The sequence below is a fragment of the Lycorma delicatula genome, chromosome 7 (assembly GCF_047948215.1).
Source record: "Lycorma delicatula isolate Av1 chromosome 7, ASM4794821v1, whole genome shotgun sequence".
Lineage (NCBI taxonomy): Eukaryota > Metazoa > Arthropoda > Insecta > Hemiptera > Fulgoridae > Lycorma > Lycorma delicatula.
In genome coordinates, this window is record NC_134461.1 from 12,412,995 (window position 1) to 12,434,729 (window position 21,735).

The following is a 21,735-nucleotide window of genomic DNA, read 5'->3' on the forward strand; positions in this document are numbered from 1 at the left end:
TGTTAGTGGTACTGTTAATAATGAGCGACATACTTCCTCTAAGTATTTGCCTCAAAGTCCTTCATCTTCCAACAACTTGTCTCTTGTCAGATGGTTTTGGATAAATCTAATTTTTGTATTATTGTTTGTGGCAATTTTTTTATATATAGCTATTTGTAATTTCTTCTCAAGAGACACTTCTTTTCCGATATCAACATCAATACAATTTTCATGTATTCCTCTGGATAGATTTGTGTTTGCTTTTCATAAATGCTTTTGTGGAAATTTATGACACTTAATTAAATTTGGCCTTGTTAGCCTCTTTTCTTCCTTTACGTTATCTTTTTTGAAGATGTTATAATTATGTAAATACCTTAAAATATTATCTGGTTCACTATGCTGTTCCGTCATGCAAAGTTTCAATGCTCGATATAATTCCTCAGATAGTGACGTGTCCTGATCTTTTAAGTGATTACAACATAAAATTTATTGTTGCATTTGCTGTTAATAAGTTGGAATCCTTCAAATAATGCCTCCACAGCCAGCTTTGTTGGAAGCAGAGCTGATACAGTTTTAGATATTAAATTAAATTCACTATCAGAAAAATTAGTTTGTAAATTAATGCTTAAGTTAAATTAGTTAAGTCAATTAATGCTTTCTGAATCGGATATTTTAATTTCAAAAATTGTTCCATCATTAAGAGCAAACTGTTCCGGCATGTTTTATAATCTAACAGTAGCATAAGTTCTTTTTTCGTTTCAGTAAGTATATATTTTTGTTAAACGGCATTTTTAGTAGGGGAATGTTTAAATACATTAACTTTGCAAATTTTCTTAATTATATGAAGCAATCCTTGATAAGTTAATATTTTGTCCTTGTTACTACTATCTTCTTCATATCCAAATAAGGTACTTTCAACAATTGTATTATTATTTTCTTCATTGTCACTCTCTTCAAGTCAGAAGCAGAAGTTTCTACATCCAGAGTATTTTGCTTCTTCTGCTCTTGATTTTTTCAATATAGCACACTGATTACTCCCAAGTTGAATTCCATGAGCACAGTATAATTGCTGATTTGCATTAATCAACTTACCAACTTTCTTTATTACCGTTGCTCCATCAGTAGTTATGCAGACAATATCTTCTTTCAGAGATAATCCATGTTCCTCCAATTTGCAGTTAACTACTTCTACACATTTTGTCGCCAACATTCTTCCTGAGACATGTGTGAGTCCTATATACCAAATTTTCTTTTCTGAATGAGTATTTATATTTAAATAACGTCTATTTTGTACAATTGTCCAGTTATCAAATGTGAGACTAGATTTTGTACAGTTTAATTTTAATTTTGTTAATTCTTTTTTCAGAGAATTGTGAACACTGTTACTATAGTTTATAACAATTCTTACAGTATTAACAAATTTTGGTATATTTTTGAAACCTTGCAATTAATGACTTTCTCAATTCAATTGAAGTACAAAACACTCTGAACGGCAAACCTCTAATGCTGTCATTCTAGATAAAACATAATCAAAACAGTCATGTTTTCTATTAAAAAAATTTGTAATTTGTGATATCTTTGGTTTAGTAATATAATTTTTAGGTGAGTTAGAATTTGTCTTGGATTCTTTTCTTTTCAATAAATTAATGTTATGTTGTGTTTTTAAGTGTGTATGTAGTCTGCTTGTACTTTTTCAAAAAACTTAAGTAATCCTTGAACATATTTTACACCTTGCAAGCATATTTTTTTCATCATATAAATAGCAAAAGTAAGCTATTAAAGTAAGAATTATTGGCAGATATTTTATGTTCTTTGAAGTCATTATTATTCATTTTGGGTAAATAAAACTCAAAACATATATGTTACAAATATAAATATTTTGAACAATAAAGTGTAATACAAAATGTGTACTTATTTATGAAAAACTTACTCGCCAATTAAAAAAATATCTAAATGTTTAAACATTAAACACAATGCACAGTTTTCCTACAACATTAAATGTTAGGTTAGGTTTCATACATGCTTCATACTTGACTTTGACATTATGCAGACAAAGAGAGGAGATCAGAATGAATGTGTGATAACAAATGATTAATTTGGTATTGCCACATCAAAAAAAAATCAAAATAACAGTAGATGTCCAATAAGTTAAATTAAACCCGTTAATAAAAAAAATATATATATATATATATATATATATATAACCTATAGCTAATACCAAAATAGCGGTATTTTACCTTAGCAAATACCATTTTTATGAAATTGCAAAATGGCATGAAATTGTGGTATTCAGTATACTGGTATTGCAATCACTAATCCTAATGTTACAGTTTGTACAGATGGCTCTAAAAAACATTAATTCTGTTATGTGTGCTTTTGTGGTAGGTAACAGAACATACATGTTTGGCCTCCACAGCGTCACCAGTATTTTTATTGGTGAGCTGTTTGCTATTAATGTCTTAACTATAATTAGCCCAACATTTAGTTATGTACCTGTTTGCTCAGATTCCATGAGTGCCTTACAGATGGTTAGTGATGTGTGCTCCAGACACCTTGTGTGTGAGATCTGGTGTATTATTTTGCAAATGACTTGACATAATACTTGAGTAAGCTTCTGCTGGATCCCCAGTCATATTGAAATTTCAGGCAATGAGTGTGCAAATAGTATGGCAAAAGAGAGAAAGAGAGCTTGTTTTCAGCCTACTTTTACCAGTTGCATTGCTTCTAATGATCTTGTCAGTTTCCTGAAGCTAGTTCATGATGAGTGGCAAAGTGAATAGGATGCTACTGTTAACAGTAAACTTCATCCAATTAAGCACACTGTGTCACTCCTCGTGGAGAAATAACTGTCGAGAGGAGGTTATTATTTGCTGTTTACGAATAGGGCACACTAGGCTCACTCATGGATATCTGATGACGCACCCCTTTGTGCTCAATGTGACTGCCAACTAACAGTACACCACATCCTCATGGATTGTATTTGTTATGTAGCATTGCGGCTGAAATGTGAAATATGTTTGGGAACAATGCAATGATGTTATCAACTATCTTCTGATTTATAAAGGCTGTGCTTGTTGATTCAAGAATTTAATTATTTATACGGCCCTGCTCAACTGTGTATATATAGTATGTCATATGCAAGATGGTAATTTTTATTCTTTTAAGTTAACTATTTTATTGTTGTATCCACTGTGATTTTTATTTCACTTTAAGTATACGTTACAGGCTTTTTCATTTTTAAGATGTATTTTTACATTGTTAGGTTTTAGTTTTAATTTTCAATTTTTAACTATTTTTACAAGAAATATATCATGTCCAGGTGATGGTAATGCAAAAGCATTTTTCACCCAGTAAAACAAAAACAAAAAAAAAACAATGAAAAAATTCTTGAACTTTTAATTTTAGTTCCACTAATGTTTCAGTCACTTGACTTATTGACCTTGCTCTTGAGAAAACCGCAAAGAAAAAAATTGCATGTGAACAAATCAATTCTTCACCATCAAATCATTTGCATCAGTCAAATCAGTTCATGACTTGTAACACCATCTTGTTGGAACCACATAATTTGTGAAAATCAAACTAATTCTTGTCTCAGAAATGTTGTAACCCTGCTTTTGTAACACATTACAGTAATGGTTGTAGTGTTTCTGCTCATCTTAAAAAAGGAATGGCACAGTAATGCCTGTTGACAAAAGTGCACACCTCATTTGTGACTTCAGTTTATGCAACAGTTTCTCATGTAAATGAAGTGGGTTTTTGATGCTCCAATGTATTGACTATTCTGCATATTTATAAAGCTATTTAATAAGATGGATTAAGTTTTCATCACAATCCAAATGCTGCAACATTTCTTGAAAAAATTCATGTAAGCAACTAAATCATGTTTTAATTCCTAAACACTTTGAGTTTTATTGGGGGGTGAAAACGTAAGTGCTTATGTAAGATTTGAAGAATCAATAGTTCACAGATATTTTATGCATTTATTCTATGTATTTTATTTAATGCATATTTAAAAGGGTTCTCACAGATCTGGAAAGTCAGGAAAATTGGTTTAGGTAAGGGAAAGTCAGGGAAGTTTTTGAAAATAAGCCAAAAGTCGGGAAAATTTCAAAAAATTGTAAAAAGTCTGTAAATTTTGGTAAAAATCCTTTAGAGCATGCGTTTTATTCACAGACATTGGTATGTTGTTGCAATATCATCTATGAATTATTAAAAATCTGTGATCTGGAAGTGAGGTAAGTAATTATTTTTCCAAAAATTATTGTACCTTGAATTTCTATAATTGGTTACAGCTGCAGTTAGTGGTGTGATAAAAAAAATACCGGCTTACTGTAGAAGAATGTGGCATCTCTGTCCATCTGAGCCAACAGTGTTATTTAACACAAATCAGTTTTGAAGGGTATTAAACAAGTATTAAACAAACTGTACATTTGGCTTGAGAATGACATGTGTTTTGATAGAGCTCTAAAAATACTAGGTGACAACAAAGTTTATAAATAAATCAAAACTTGTACATAGTAAACTATACAAGTCATTACAAAACCATTTTGCAGATACGTTTCTGAAGTGCAAGTTGTCCTATTTTAGGGCTATATCTGCTATATGTGAGCCTCTTTTGAGATTTCAAAGCTGTTATCCTCTCTCACCTTATCTTCACAATAGCATGTTGGATTTCATGAAAAGTTTAATGGCACGCTGTGTGAAATGAGATGTCTTGAAATCTGTTAGTTCTGGAAGCAGACTATGAACCTAGAAAATAGTGAAAACTTAATCAAAAATGTTTATGTTGGTTTCCAGCTGTAAAACATCTAAAAAATGTAAAACTTACGTCTGAGTTGGGCTTACTAAACTTTAGAAACCGGTGCAAGATTTTTCTAGTGAAAAAATCTCATTTTTTAAAAGTTGAAAGTTGAAGTTGAAAGGTGTTGCTGGACTGTCTTCTCTAAATCCTGAACTGATTATTTCAAAACCTGATCTTGGAAAAAAACAAATGAACAGTCTTCTTGATGTTCTCTGTGAAAAAAATAGAATTTCAGAAGGTAGGGCTGAAAAACTAAAATTCAGTATGACTCCCTCTGTAATGAAGCAAAGAGTGGTCTCAAAGGAGATTTGTTACTTTTTTAGATGCTCTTCATGATGCAGACAAAGAAGAAATAAAACTAAATGATTTTTATGTTTCCATGACTTGTAATAACAAAATATTCTGAGTTGTGGGAAGTTGTGAAACTAGCACTAATTTTTCCACATAATATGGATTTTGGATTTTCTGTGAACAAACCTCTACTTTCTGAAAAGCAAAAAGAACAAAGTATTGTGGACTAAAGGATTGCTTATGATGGTCTGAAATTTTATAGAGGTTCCAAGAGAGTTAAAATAGATCAGAAAATGTTGATCGCTGACGTATGGGTGAGAAAGCAATATGACTTATTAGGAAAAAAGTAAAGAAACGAAGACCAAAGAAGAGGGTGATATTCCTAATAAATCAAAAATGAGGATTCTGTTAAAAAACCTACACCAAGAAAGAAAAGTGTCTAGAATTAAACAGCAGTTTGAAGAAGAGGCAATAAACTTAAAGATTCAAAAGTTAGAGGATTCTTTGAAGTGAACTCTGGGTGTATTGCAGTGTCAAAAGAAGTATTTCTGGTTTTTGCCTTATCCTAAGTTCAAATAATTTATATTTTCTTCCTGTATGTTGTTATTAAAAAGAATTTATTCTGTTCCTTTATTTTTTAGTTGTCTGGCTGGTAGTTTATATTATCGTTTAGTTCCTATGCAAAGTCAACTGAGGTTAATTTTGTTTGCCCTTAATTTCCTATTTAAAGTTTATTTGGTTACATTTTTACATATACTAGTTATTTTAAAGTACATGTACAATGAGTTGTACATTGACCTAGTCAGTGTATTAGGTTCTTTAGTTCATCTGTAAAGTTTTAGTTTCTATTTGAAGTTTACCCGAATTTAATTTATTTTATTACTTGTAAATACCTTACATTCAAAGTTAATTTATATTATTTTTTACTTCCTCAGTGCAGTTATTTCATTTGAAGTTAGTAATCTAGTTCCTTGCGTATTAAGTACAATCGACCAGAAATTACGCCCTTCTTCATTTTATAGGATGTACATATTACTTTTATACATTTTTTAAAAATTTAATTCTGATTTCTTAGTTTTGTATCCAATTAATTTTGTATTAATAAAAAGGAGGCATATAGACGGCTATGGGGATCGTGGAGGCCATATTAAATAATGAGAATTTGTTCATTTTCCTTTTTGTCATGGAATAAAATTTACTGCATGGAAGAGATGATTTGTTTGATAAGTCGAGGGCAAGGGAAATTTTTGAAAACAGGTCAGGGAATTTGAAAGTGAAATTTCCATGAGAAACCTGTTTAATCAAGAACTGTTTTAGATTGTGTTACGTCAATTTGAACTCTCAATGTTTTCTGGCATTCTAACACTTTCTGCTGCTTCTTTATATTTTTAATTTAATGTACGAAGTATAATTTAGTAATTGCCAACACCCAATTTAAAAATCATAATAGAAGAATATACACTTGGAAAAAGCCAGGCGATACTGCAAGGTATCAGATAGATTATATCATGGTTAAGCAAAGATTTAGAAATCAACTTGTTGACTGCAAAACTTACCCTGGAGCAGAAATTGATAGCGACCATAATTTGGTGATAATGTAGATTGGGGTTTAAAAACCTGAAGAAAAGTTGTCAGATGAATTGGTGGAATTTAGAGAAGCTTGAGGAAGAGGGGGTAAAGAAGATTTTTGAGGAGGACATCGCAAGAGGTCTGAGAAAAAAAGATAAGGTAGAAAATGTAGAAGAAGAATGGGAGAATGTTGAAAAGGAAATTATTAAATCAGCAGAAGCAAACTTAGGCGGAATAAAGAGAACTGGTAGAAAACCTTGGGTTTCAGACGATATATTGCAGCTGATGGATGAACGTAGAAAATATAAGAATGCTAATGATGAAGAAAGTAAAAGGAACTATCGGCAATTAAGAAATGCTATAAATAGGAAGTGCAAACTGGCGAAAGAAAAGTGGATTAAAGAAAAGTGTTCAGAAGTGGAAAGAGAAATGAACATTGGTAAAATAGACGGAGCATACAGGAAAGTTAAGGAAAATTTTGGGGTACATAAATTAAAATCTAATAATGTGTTAAACAAAGATGGTAAACCAATATATAATACGAAAGGTAAAATCGATAGATGGGTGGAATATATTGAAGAGTTATACGGAGGAAATGAATTAGAAAATGGTGTTATAGAGGAAAAAGAGGAAGTTGAGGAGGATGAAATGGGAGAAACAATACTGAGATCTGAATTTAAGAGAGCATTAAAAGATTTAAATGGCAGAAAGGCTCCTGGAATAGACGGAATACCTGTAGAATTACTGCGCAGTGCAGGTGAGGAAGCGATTGATAGATTATACAAACTGGTGTGTAATATTTATGAAAAAGGGGAATTTCCATCAGACTTCAAAAAAAGTGTTATAGTTATGATACCAAAGAAAGCAGGGGCAGATAAATGTGAAGAATATAGAACAATGAGTTTAACTAGTCATGCATCAAAAATCTTAACTAGAATTTTATACAGAAGAATTGAGAGGAGAGTGGAAGAAGTGTTAGGAGAAGACCAATTTGGTTTCAGAAAAAGTATAGGGACAAGGGGAGCAATTTTAGGCCTCAGATTAATAGTAGAAGGAAGATTAAAGAAAAACAAACCAACATACTTGGCGTTTATAGACCTAGAAAAGGCTTTCGATAACGTAGATTGGAATATAATGTTCAGAGTTTTAAAAAAATTAGGGTTCAAATACAGAGATAGAAGAACAATTGCTAACATGTACAGGAACCAAACAGCAACAATAACAATTGAAGAACATAAGAAAGAAGCCCTAATAAGAAAGGGAGTCTGACAAGGATGTTCCCTATCTCTGTTACTTTTTAATCTTTACATGGAACTAGCAGTTAATGATGTTAAAGAACAATTTAGATTCGGAGTAACAGTACAAGGTGAAAAGATAAAGATGCTACGATTTGCTGATGATATAGTAATTCTAGCCGAGAGTAAAAAGGATTTAGAAGAAACAATGAACGGCATAGATGAAGTCCTACGCAAGAACTATCACATGAAAATAAACAAGAACAAAACAAAAGTAATGAAATGTAGTAGAAATAACAAAGATGAACCGCTGAATGTGAAAATAGGAGGAGAAAAGATTATGGAGGTAGAAGAATTTTGTTATTTGGGAAGTAAAATTACTAAAGATGGATGAAGCAGGAGCGATATAAATTGCCGAATAGCACAAGCTAAACGAGCCTTCAGTAAGAAATATAATTTGTTTACATCAAAAATTAATTTAAATGTCAGGAAAAGATTTTTGAAAGTGTATGTTTGGAGTGTCGCTTTATATGGAAGTGAAACTTGGACAATCGGAATATCTGAGAAGAAAAGATTAGAAGCTTTTGAAATGTGGTGCTATAGGAGAATGTTAAAAATCAGATGGGTGGATAAAGTGACAAATGAAGAGGTATTGCGGCAAATAGATGAAGAAAGAAGCATTTGGAAAAATATAGTTAAAAGAAGAGACAGACTTATAGGCCACATACTAAGGCATCCTGGAATAGTCGCTTTAATATTGGAAGGACAGGTAGAAGGGAAAAATTGTGTAGGCAGGCCACGTTTGGAGTATGTAAAACAAATTGTTGGGGATGTAGGATGTAGAGGGTATACTGAAATGAAACGACTAGCACTAGATAGGGAATCTTGGAGAGCTGCATCAAACCAGTCAAATGACTGAAGACAAAAAAAAAAAAAAAAAAATTTAATGTGAACCCGATTTTCTAAGACTACTGTAAGTTAATTACATGAACAGATGTACCTGCCCGTGATGTGGAATATTAATCTGATTGTGAAATAACTATTAAACAATTGTCATGGAGTCACCGATTTTATAAAACGATTTAACTCAGAAAGCATGATGCGCACCTGACTACTGTTCCATATTTACTTAATAGTATTAGGTGTTACTTAATAGTTATTAGGTGTATTATACATCAAGTTTGGCTTCTTCATCCGAATGACAAATGAATAACCAAGCTTTTAAATTTTCCCGTTTTACTAACGACTGTATAAACTTAAAGCTTATTTCATAGGAGTATAATATGGAAACCTTTTATTGTATACAAAATGTAGTTTGATCCTCTTTTGAATTCTGATGAAGGTACTATCACTCTTATCACAGAAAGCAGTGTATTTGTTTGTTATTAAGAGTTTACTTACTACTTCTATTACATCAGAAGTTGTTTAATGGTTTCTTCATGGACTATTGATTTTTTTTTTTACAACTATATAGTTGTTAAATGTAACCTCATTTAACAAAGTAGAAAAAAAATTATTTTATTTTTCTTATTAATCTAAAATGATGTTTTTGTAAAAACAATGTGTATATTGTTTATTAGATAATAATATTTTGGTGAAGGGGTTTCCACAGGCTGTTTTTATAATATTGGAAAAATTAAGAAAGTTTTGATTATATACTGCTATTTTGATACATAGTGCACACCAATTATGGGAGTTAATCTTTTTAATTTTATTAATAAAGGAATTGACTTACTGTTACTGGTTCTATTCCATATTTTTAGTTCTTTGATCAGTCTTTTTTTAATGGCTGCATTAAATCATTTTGTGAATTTATTCTCTCTTTTGTGTTTGAAATTTATCTTAATTTGTTTTTATCTACCAATGTAACGCTTATTGAAGACTATTTTCACTTATTTTAATACTTGTGGGTATTTTTTGGTATGCTGAGGGTATTTATTACATGCAAATTAATGTTAATAATAACATGTACACTTCTGCCACAAAAATCCACAAACTCCCTTTTATCTGGAAGGTTGTGGGTTTAAAGTTTGGATCACATTTAGCATTTTTATTTATTTCTCCTTCACAAAAGAAGAATATGAATTAATTAGGCTTCAGCCTGTAGTTACTAAGAGAATAAATAAATTATAATTTTTTATAACTAAAACAATATACTGACTGCATTAAGCAACCTGATGAAGCGTTGAATGCTTCCAAATAAGTAGCGCTTTTGAAAAATTACTACTTCATCTTCACATAATTTTTAAAAATTTAGAAACTGTTTTCCAAATATATCCACAAGGAAAACCTTCACTTTGTTTATCTACAAGAACTGGTTGTATAATAAACATTATTATTTAGGGACAGCAAACCTGACTAAAAGTCATTATTGTATCTTAAGTACTTTACATGTATCGATTATAAAAAAGACTGAGGCAAGTAAAGGGAAATGTGAGATCTAATCCATTGTGTGGGAACATTATATTATGTATTCAATATCTCCACACACAGTTAGAGAAATAAACTAAATATATATTAGATGTTTATTTAAAATTAAGAACAGTTTTGTACACATGGTTATTATATATGTATTATGCAAAAATTTTTAATGATTCTTTGAATTTGTTATATTTTTACAATGTTCTTGCCTTCCATTATCCGATTTTAGTTAGTGATAAATAGTTATTTAAAGAAAAAAAACCAATGTGAAGAAGTAATTGGAACAATTCAGAATAGGAAAGGTAAATGACTTGGAGGTATATGAGAGAAGAAAGCTGATTAAAAAAAAAAAAAATAGTGCTGGAAGATGCAAATAGAAGAGGATGGGAAAGAGTAAAAATTACAGTTGATCTAAGTAAAAAAAATATGGAAAGATGTCAGGACATATAATTCTGCTGGAAATAAAAAAAAAATGGAAACAGATTGTGCAAATTACATGCCTCAGTCCTGGGCAAAATGGTAGTGTACCAGTGATGGATAAGTTGTCCTTTCTCATTGGTTTTTCTTGTTTTTGATGTTCCAGCCCCATTATTGGTTCTGTCAATGTAGGTCTTGTCTTGCTAGATCCTTCATAGATACTGAAATCTTGATAGAATGAGTGAATTTCTGTATTATCTGATAGCAGGGTGTCTGTGCACCATTTCCTTTCTGGTTGCTGCAATAAACAGTGTCTTAATCGCCACAATTGAGGTTTTGGATCTTATCCCTCCAAATAAAGTAAAGAGGGCAAATCTGTGGTCAGAATACAGAAGCTGATATGTCACATTTTTTTTGAATGAGTATTTCCATATTTCCGTACAAAGATGGGAAATTCTTGTATGTCTACCAGCAATGGTTACTGATATATTATCTGTGGTCGTTCCTTGTATGTTCCTTTTTACTTCCTTGCGTGAAGTAAAGGAAGTATTGTGATCACAAAAAATTTCGGTTTTCATTTTTCAATGAAAATATCCATTTTGACCATCCCTGAAAAAAATTATCCAAAAGATTTGGATTTTGGCCTTTTCTTAATTGCAGTAATCGGCCCTCATTGAGAGCTTTTCAACGATATATTATAAATGGTACTTATTTTCATTGGTTCCAGAGTTAGATTAAAATAAAATTTTAATTAATGAAATATTTGGATCGTACTAGGGGAAGGCACATCAGTTCGAATCAGACTTAATTTCCTTTTCTTTTTTTTTTTAATTTAATTATATTGATTTATTAATAATTATTAATATCTGATTGTAAAACAATGTGGATATGTAATTAAACACGCGTAGAAGGAAGTCATGTGATGTCCATATCAGGTTTTTTCTTATTTTCAAAGGTGGCATAACTTTATAAGTCTTAAATATATTTTTGTTATCTCCTACTTTCCTTGTTTTCCTGAAAACTTAAAGGTGACCAAAAATTATATGTTTACATGTACAGTTTTGACATCTGATAGAATTATATAACTGTTAATTCAAAAGTGGCATAAGCAAGTATATCAAATTGTGTAGCTTTGCCATCTTTTTATCTTACACTTTGCTGTATTACAGAAGATTTCAAAAGTTTATATGTCAGTTTATCTTATTCTGTCATCTGATAAAATATAATTTTAGCATTTTATTTTTAAGGTGGCAGAATATTATAAGTAAGCATATCTTGTTTTGCCATTTACATAAAATAGTACTTAGAGTATATTGAAAGTTACACAATATTGTAATTGCTATAATATTGTTGTTATTTTATATAGAGATGGTATAAACATTTTGTATTCCTTGCATTAAACAGCACATTTTTACGTTTTGTAGGCATCACGCTAACTCCAGTCATTATACTTGGCATTTATCATGGCATGTGATAATGATAAGTACAGAACATGAAATTTAAGTCCAGTAATGAGTTAATTGGAGAAAAAAATCCATTTTTTATTACAAATTGACTTTCTTATAGTAATCAAATAATCTTCTGAAAAATAAATTTTTATTATGAAATATTTATTAATATTTATAACACTTTTTTCTGTTTACCCTCTGGAACCACTGTAAGATATTACTTAAGAGAATGAATGAGGGTGATATGTATGAATATAAATGGAAATGTAATCAGTATTATACAGTCAGGTTGACCATTCCTGAAAGATGTGTTGTTAATTGAAACCTAACCACCAATATTCACGATCTAGTATACAGATCCATATAAAATAACTAACTGCCTTTACTAGGATTTGTTGAACCTTAGAACTCTCAACTTCAAAATCAGCTGATTTGTGATGACAAGTTCACCATTAGATTAACCTGGTGGAGTAATTAATATTGTAATACTAAAGTTATTTACAATTGAAGAAGTAAACAGCTTACTGTTGAAAACTAAATAAAACCGTAAAATCTTACTATCAGCTGCAGCAATGTGGATTTTTTATGTTTTACAAACAATTTGCCATTAAAATAAAATATGGGCTTATTTATTACAAATTATTTGAAAAAATATTATCACATGTAAAAATATTTAATATAAATTATTCTAACCACAATATTATTTCCATCTTTGTAGAAAAAAGTTTAATTAAGTTGAATTCAATAAAAAAATGTTTGAAAGAAATGATAATTGGCTAGTATTTACATATTATAAAATAGACACTTTTAATATAAACTTACATTAACCAGCATGCACTTTAATATTACAATAATATGTGCATAAGATGAGCCACATGGATCTCTAGTGCATGGTATTTTAACAGCAGGCTCTGTGCTAAAAAGGAAGAAAGGCATTTGAAAATGAGAAGAAAAGAGTAAGAAGAAAGAAGCGGTGGTGTCCTACACGAATAGAAGAGATAAGATGTTTCCAGCTAAAATATTAAGTACAGTTGACCATCGCTGCAGAATGAAATGTTTTGAAAGATGAAATCAAAACCATCAAGAAGCAATATTTAATGAGTACATAAATAAACCAAAAGAGGTAAAAGATGAAAGAATTCTGTGCAGTAGAATGTTTGTCAGTGAGACACAAAGAATAAAAAAAGCTGTTGAAAACATTCGTAACAGAATGATTACAATTGAGTATAATGTGACTGTTTGAACTTCAAAATTAAAGATTGCAAGGAAATGTTTATGCATGTACATCGGCAAGATAAATTTTCTCGTACATAACTTGTGAGCTTTTTCAACCGCATTTCATGTGCTGGGTAGAAGGGTCGTCATTGTCCTAAAAATAGATTAGTTGAAGAATGAATTGAAATTAAATGTTTCATTGATTACTATCGTAAGCACTGTAGCACTACTCTCGAACAGATTCTCCAAATGAAGTATTTTTTCCAAGTTATTTAAACATAAAAATTATGCACAATGAGTATGTAAGATTCAGAAAATGACAAGGCAAAAGCCGATGGGCCAGTTACAATGTGTTTGGAAATTTATTTAATCGTACAGGGCTCAAGTTTAAGAAACCATATATTGACATGAGCAAAGTTTGTGACCGATTTAAAAATGTTAAAAAAATACTGTTCTAACAAAGTAGAGCGTGAAAATATTTCAAACCTTCATGGCAATCATCTTCATGTAGCAGTTACAAATGCAAAAAGGAAACAAATTATGTGTCAAGGAAAATTCTACCAAAAGAGTGTTGGCTTTGATTTACAATTTCTCCTGGCACCATTCATTTCTACAGCCATTGCTTACTATAAGAGACTTTTATCTGTGTACAATCTAACCATATGTATATGTGACTGCTCATTGGATGAGGCCACAGAATGTTTTATGCAGCATGAAGTGATTAGGGGCAGAGGTTCTGATGACATTGCTTTGTGTGTTTTTAAGAAAATAATCAGCCTGCCTGACAATGTTAAAAGTATTACAAAATATTCGGATACTGCATTTGGGCAAAATATAAATATAAATATGGCAGCAATGTTTTCCTTTGTTATGATAAAAAAATCTGATGTGGACACCACATAACTTCGTTGTGCACCTATTATAATTGTCATCATTCATCCATTATCATCACCTATTATCATTAATTATACATACTATATTTATGTTGGTCATTTAAGCTTCTAACATTTAAGTTTTACTGTATTTAATACAGTTTGTGAGTTCTTAATATGGTAGTTTATTTTCAATGGTGTTTTTGTTTTTCTAGGAGGTGTATGGAAGAGTGTTACCTATGCAGACTATTGGTTTTACTTCTGTCGAATCACTTGTTAATAACATGAGCGATTATATACATCAGCGTAAAGTTAAAGACAAAATATTATTATATGCTAAAGATAATATCAGAAATTTTCATGATGATAATTTAAAAGAACTGGCTTTTTCATTTGCTAAGGGTAATGATGTTGAACTTCTACCTCCTTTACCTGATGATGAAAAGGTTGGTTTATTTAATTTTTGTACTATTAAAAATTATTTTTACTCACAAAAATTTATTAAAATTTGATTTTATTATTAGGTGATTATGCCTAAAATTGTATTTCTTTTTAGCAATTCCATTGATTTATTATTATTGTTTTGTTTATTATTAATAATCTGTGTGGACTGTGCCTGTAGCCTGTGGTTTTAAATTTTGTTAAGTTTGATTCTGAGTAATGCTTGTAATGCTTTCAAAAAATGAAATATTTAGTAACTTTCATAGTTACTGTACTTTCATTATGTAGTAGCCTTTCTGTATCTACAGGTGATTAGTTCCATGACCTACTGTGGATAGTTATCAATCGTTTGAGAATAATTAAGTAATGGCAAACTGTTTGCAAACAGTAGCTGCAAGGTACTCTTCCCTGCTGTAAAATTAATACATCTTAATCTGTCCTTTTTTTGTCTTCTGGCATTACTTGCCTAAAATATACTGTACTTTTATTTATGTTATGGATCATAAAACAAATTTTATTATGGAAAACTTTTCCAGTTGTGATTGCTGTATCATTCGATTTTTGAATACCTAGAAAGTAAGAATTGCTGATATTTATTTCAGTTAAAGCAGGTGCATGGTGATACAGTAATGAATGAACAGAATGTAGGAAAATGGTATGAAAGGTTTCATGGCATACCTCAACTGGGACAGCCATTACTTGTCACAGAAGTCTTAGCTATTTAAAAAAAAAATACATGCAGGACAAAATGCATAACTGTAGAAATTTACATTTTTCTTAATTGTTTCTTATTTTTTCTTTTAGAATTATATTAGAACATTCTAGGTTCCATGGCAGTCCATCAGACATAAAATTAGAAGTATGGGACCTGCAATAACATTTTTGTAGTAGTATCACACTTTTGCAGTAATATAACACAGGATGGAGATGATCTTCATTCAGACTATTGTAGATGACGAGACCTCATTGCCCCATTTCATCTTACAGAGCAACCATCTGTTGCTTGAATGATATTTTAACTTTTATAAAAAATTTTTTGAAAACTCATGGAGATGATCTCCTGAGATTGTAGGGATATTCTTTTAGTGTAATTCATACTAAAAGGTATTGTAATAAATTCCGATCAGTATTGTGAAACACTTAAAAAGACTACAGTATACTTTCCAAAATTAAATGTGCTGAAACTTTGTCATGGTATTATTAATTAAACTTATTCATGACCATGTTTGACCCCGTGCTACTGCTACAACCTAGGATTTGTTGGGAGGTTTTCAATCATCTACCCAGTAGTCAAGACCTTACTACAAATGATTTTCATCTTTATCTTTTAACCTTAAAGAATGGAAAACTTAGAAGTTTTCAAATTACAAATTCCAGTTTGCAGTCAGCAGTTTGTAAAATGGACTGACAACAGAAAACTACAACAGTGGGATGTAAATGTAAATTAAATGTAAAAAGTGATGATGTGGAAGTATTGATTAAGTACAAAATTAAAAAAAAAAAAAAAAAAAAAAAAAACATAAAATTTAATGATAAAATATTTTCTTAAATTTTGCCTTAAAGTTAGATATGCCTTTATTTCTGGATTAATGTATATACCTGTACTGGTAGATTTTTTCTTAATTCATAGTTAAAACAATGTCTGGGATGGTCGGCTGAAAAAGTCTGATGCTATCCAGTTTTCCTCATAAATGAAAAATGTACCTAGCTTATATTTAAATTACAGGTGTGATCTCTTTAAATTAGGCCATTAAATACGGATTCAGCTATTTTTAATTCTAATCTTTTGTTATTCTTTTCTTTTATTTTCATAATCTGTATTATTTTAATTGTAGAATCATAGGTTGTTAAGGATATGTTAATGTGAAAAACCGGTATCTGGCAAAAGTCGATATTCCTCCAGTGAATGTCAACACATGCCAAATAATCAGTGAAAGATCAAAATATTTTCTTATTTAGACCTTTGCTGGTATGTGCCGACAATCACAGGAAAGCTTTGGTGGAGGTTGAAACTATAACTAGAAATTAAAAAAAATCACCTGATACCAATCTCCTAGGTAAATAGATTACAAGAAACCCTTGTAAATGAAAGGAAGTTTAAATTTAAGCCAAACACTACCTACGATCGCTTTGCTTGCTAACCCCGTCTGACATTAAAAAATATACAAGTTGTATATGTTATTCTCAAACATTGGAGACAATTAATCAAATTCACTGCATTTATAAAAAAGTTTAATCAAATTTTCAGCATTTTAGAAATCAGTATATACAGAAAATGTTAACAGCATGGATGAACGATAATGATACAAATAAATGGTCAGATGGCTTGTCCTTTGTTCAATTTTCTTATAAAAATATTTTTATTCAACTTTCCACCATCAGTGCATACTGAATGCGGTAGCGATGCGAGCGTAGGTTACGTTTTGATTAAATTTAAACTTCCTTTTTTTTTACAAGGATTTCTTGTAATCTGTTTATCTTAGAGATTGATATTGGGTGATTATTTTAAGTTCTTGTTGTAGTTTTGACCACTACCAGAGCTTATTGGTATTTGGACATATACCAGTGAAGGTCCTAATAAGCAAATATCTTGGTCTTTGACTGACGTGTTTGGTATATGTTGACATTCACCGGAGAATATTAACATTCTCTAATTTTGGTCTTTCACAGTAATAGATACACTGAATTGTATTTCATTTATTTTGAATTGATAACTATAATTTAAAATTTTCTTTGTTTATTACAGTTATTGGCTGTATTATCTTGTTTGTATCCAGAAGAAGTTTGTGGCTCTGGTGATAGATATACAAACCAACAATTACCTGAAATATCTGATTTCAAAAGACTTTTTGAAATTAGAGTTAGTGAAGTGTCTACTCCGCATAAGTTTTGGATTCAGCTCGGTAGTGAATATGGGAAACTTGACAAGATGATGGAGGATCTTGAGTTAGTATTTACAAATTAAGCTACATTTTGAATGCTTCTGTTAATGTGTAGCGTTTCATATTTTAATTCCAGTAATTTATTAAATATGTATGTTATGTTTCAGTGTGTTAATGAAAAGTGAGATTTTATTTTACGAGGGCTGTTTTTTTCAACCCTGTGTGGGCTATAAAAAAAGACACATTGACATAAAATAATGTTATTACTAAATGTTAAGTAGCGTCTTAACTTATTTTTCTACAGAATTGCCAAAACGATTGAAGCATTTATTGTATCCTGATACCAGCTTTCCGATGTCTTCTTCACAGAAGTTTGTCATCGTTGAGATAAGGTATGTCTTGATAGCTTCTTGAAGTTCTTTGTTGGTGGTGAAACATTGTCTGCCCAATCATGCTTTCAATTCTCGTAAGAGGTGAAAATTGCTAGGTGCTAAGTCTGGACTATACATTGGATGGTCAAAAACTTCCCACTTGGAATTGTTTGAGAAGGTCTTCTGTCACGTTGACATATTGCGGTCGTGGATCAAAACCAATCGGATGAGAGCATCCCTCTGCATTTATTCTGGATTTCTCTGCAGAGGTGATGTAAAGATTCACAATAAACTTCCTTTGTTATTGTTTTCCTCTGCTCCATAAGGTCTACTAGCAAGCCACCTTTACGGTCCCAAAAAACTGTAGCCATTGTTTTCCTGCTGCTCAGTGTCTGTTTGAACTATTTTGGCTTATTTGGAGAAGTGTGCATCGACTGCTTAAGACTGTTCTTTGGTTTCTGGATTGTCTTACTGGATCCAAGTCTCATCACCAGTAATGATAATAGTCTTTAAAAACTCTTCCTCCTCATTATCATAAAGCGTGAGAAACATTAAAGCTGATGCCATTTGCTGTGTTTTATAATCATCAGTCAATGTTTTTGGGACCCAACATGCACACAGTTTCCGGTATTTTAGGTCTTTAGTTATAATTGTGTACAAAGAAGACCTTGAAATTTCTTATTGTAAACCACCGTTTGTTGCAGACAAATCAACACGCTCAGCCAGACGTACAGTAGCAACAGACTTGCGTTCTTGTCCACTTGTCCACTTTTGTCATGGAAGTCCATTCACCCTTCTTTAAATTTCCTCTGTGCCATTCCTCGTAATTTCCATTCCTACCATCACTCGTAAAGTTTTCACCGTACACTAGGCTCATTCTGCGATAGATTTCAGCAGCGCTACATCTTTCTGCTTGCAGAAAATGTGTCACTCTTTGCATCTCACACTAGGTGCAAGCATCGATTGTAGTGACCATGTTCAATTGCCTGTAGCTTGACTGATGCAATGGAGCCAGCAATGTCAGAGTTGTGATGGGAGGGCAATGCAGTCACACAATGTGCAGACCTGGCACCCGCCTATCTCTTGTTTACTTAGATGCATGATGAGAGATTGAAAAAAAAAACAGCCCTCGTATTTTGTACCTGAATATAGCTTGTGTTCAACTGTATGATGTTTCTTAGGTATATATTTTCTCTGAACTTTATATTTGTATGGCTGAGCAGCAAAACGAATTATCAAACTATAAATAGGTTAATTTTGATGATTCAAATTGTTAATATTAGTTATATTTCAATTTCTCAAACATGGTATCGCTGATATGTTAAATAAATAAACAATTAATATAATCCACCTTACCAACACGTTGATATGTTCTTTAGATCTTTTGGCGTACTTGGAAGCCATAATCAGGAGTTAAAATTAATGCATTAGAGTCAAAGTTTAAAAAATCATAGTTAAAATTTAAAAACAGTCATGACTGACCAGTCCTACTAGTATACTCATGAGTATACTGTATGGAAGTAAGCTGAAAGATCTAGAGAACATATCAACATGCTGCTGGTAAGGTGAACTATATTAATTGTTAAATTATTTAGTTATATTTTATTTCTGATAAATCTAAGGGTATTAATATTGTGAAAAATTTCAGTGGAGCACTTTTCTTTTAGTTTGTATAGATTTTTTTTAGGGGGGGGGGGGTTATTCCATTTTAATTCAACAAATTTCAAAAAATTTATTGCATCAATATTTTTGATTTTGATGATATTTGGTATATAATAACTACCCATCTTGTAGTGGCCAAAAAAATATTTATTGTATTTTTAAAAAAATTTTTCTTGAGTAAGACTATTTTCTAACTTGCCAACAGGTAAAAAGCAGCCATTTTCATCACGTTTTCCATGAGCTGTAGCATTCTTATTTTACATCATACGGAGGTCAAAAAGGGCTTTTTGGAAAGTGTAAAAATGGAACTTCCTCTTAGTGCAGTTAAAATTCATTTTGTTAAAATCAAATCTTGTAATGTTTATTGAAGTTACGTTTACAAAATTTTGTTTTTTCTAATTTTGGGCCCAAAATAAATAATGAAGGGCTTAGGGTAACGGGCCTGTTTTTCACCTTTTAACTCTTAGGTACTAGTAGTAAAATAAAGGAAAAATTAGACTATTACCGAGTGTCCTTCATTAAAAAAAAGGCCACCAAATTGTAAAATGTCTCATTTTTGAGGCTCAATAAACCACATGTGGAACAGTTGGCAAAAATCTGAAATTTTTATAGCCGTAAGTACTTTTTATATACCAGGTGTGTAAATATGAAATTGGAATTTGCCCATAGATGGCCATAGCTGTTAATGTAGTTACCATCAAACTACATCATTGGTGCCATTTTTTTCTTTGACAGCTGACAAAGATTTTTAACTCCCAACAATACAAGTTTCATACAACAGCATAGTTTTAATTAGCGTTGAACATGTTGAGTTTTGTACCTACAAACTATGATTTGCAGACAGCATTGATTTTCTATTATCATTTAAAGAAAACTGCTGCAGAATCGCATCAAATGCTTGTTGAAACTTATGGTGAGCATGCTCTTGGTAAATCACAATGCTTTGAGTGGTTTAAAAAATTCATAAGTGACAATTTTGATGTGAGAAACGAAGAATGTGGAAAACCACCTAAAAAGTTTAAAGACAGTGAATTGCAAACACTGTTGGATGAGGATGATGTAACAACAACAACTCAAACAAGCAACGCAACAACAACTCTCAGATAATTAAATGTAACATGGGAAGCCATCTCTGTACATTTAAAAGCCATGGGAAAGATCCAGAAGGTGGGAAAATGGGTTCCAGATGAAGTGAATGAAAGACAGCAAGAAAACCAAAAACCACTTGCAAAATGCTGCTCGCTGGGTACAAAAGAAAGTCATTTCTCCATCGAATTGTGACAGGTGATGGAAAAGTGGATATATTTCGAGAATCCTAAGCGTAAAAGATCATGGGTAACTCCAGGCGAACCATCGTGCTCTGTGTTTGGTGGGATCAGAAGGTTGTGATCTATTATGAGCTGCTAAAACCTGGTGAAACTGTTAATACTGAACGCTACCGACAACAAATGATCTATTTGAATCAACCATTGCATGAAAAATGACCAGAATATTAAAAAAGGCGACACAAAGTAATTTTTCTTCATGATAATGCATCATCGCAAGCAGCAAAACCGGTCAAGGAAACGATTCAGGCGTTCAGTTGGGAAGTACTTTTGCACGCGGCTTACTCACCAGACTTGGCTTTGTCTGACTACTATTTATTTGCATCAGTGGGATGTGCACTTGCTGAGCAGCGCTTCACTTTATGAAAATGTACGAAAATGGCTTGATGACTGGTTTGCCTCAAAATAGCAACAGTTTTTTTGGCATGGCATTAATAAATTTTCAGAGAGATGGGGAAAATATATAGCTAGTGATGGACAAGATTTAATAAAATATTTTTTATCATTTTCATACAATAAAGTGTATTTTCTACACAAAAATTTTGGTTTCTTATTTACACACCTGGTACTTAAAACCATATAAATTTATTTTATTAAAAATTTCACAGCATGTATTTTTTCAGATAATAATGTAGGTCTACTATACAAAATATTTTGATATGTCTGTAATGAGATAGCTTATATATTCTAGGTAGTTTGTTACCATGACTCATACATAAAATATGACTCATACATACAAACTCATGATTAAACACGAAAGTGAATAGACATGCATGGACATGAATGTTTGTGTAATCCTGAATGTA

At 31.4% G+C, this 21,735-nt stretch overlaps 1 protein-coding gene across 4 annotated transcripts in view; it reads left to right on the forward strand.

Moving 5' to 3' along the window:
- The window catches only part of LOC142328183 (uncharacterized), a 165,101-nt gene that overhangs the window by 49,998 nt on the left and 93,368 nt on the right, over positions 1-21,735 (forward strand). For all 4 annotated transcript variants that reach the window (XM_075371744.1, XM_075371746.1, XM_075371747.1 and 1 more), the window contains exons 9-10: positions 14,464-14,694; positions 17,436-17,635. In XM_075371744.1, coding sequence (XP_075227859.1) covers positions 14,464-14,694; positions 17,436-17,635 — 431 coding nt within the window. The remainder of the gene's footprint in view (positions 1-14,463; positions 14,695-17,435; positions 17,636-21,735) is intronic.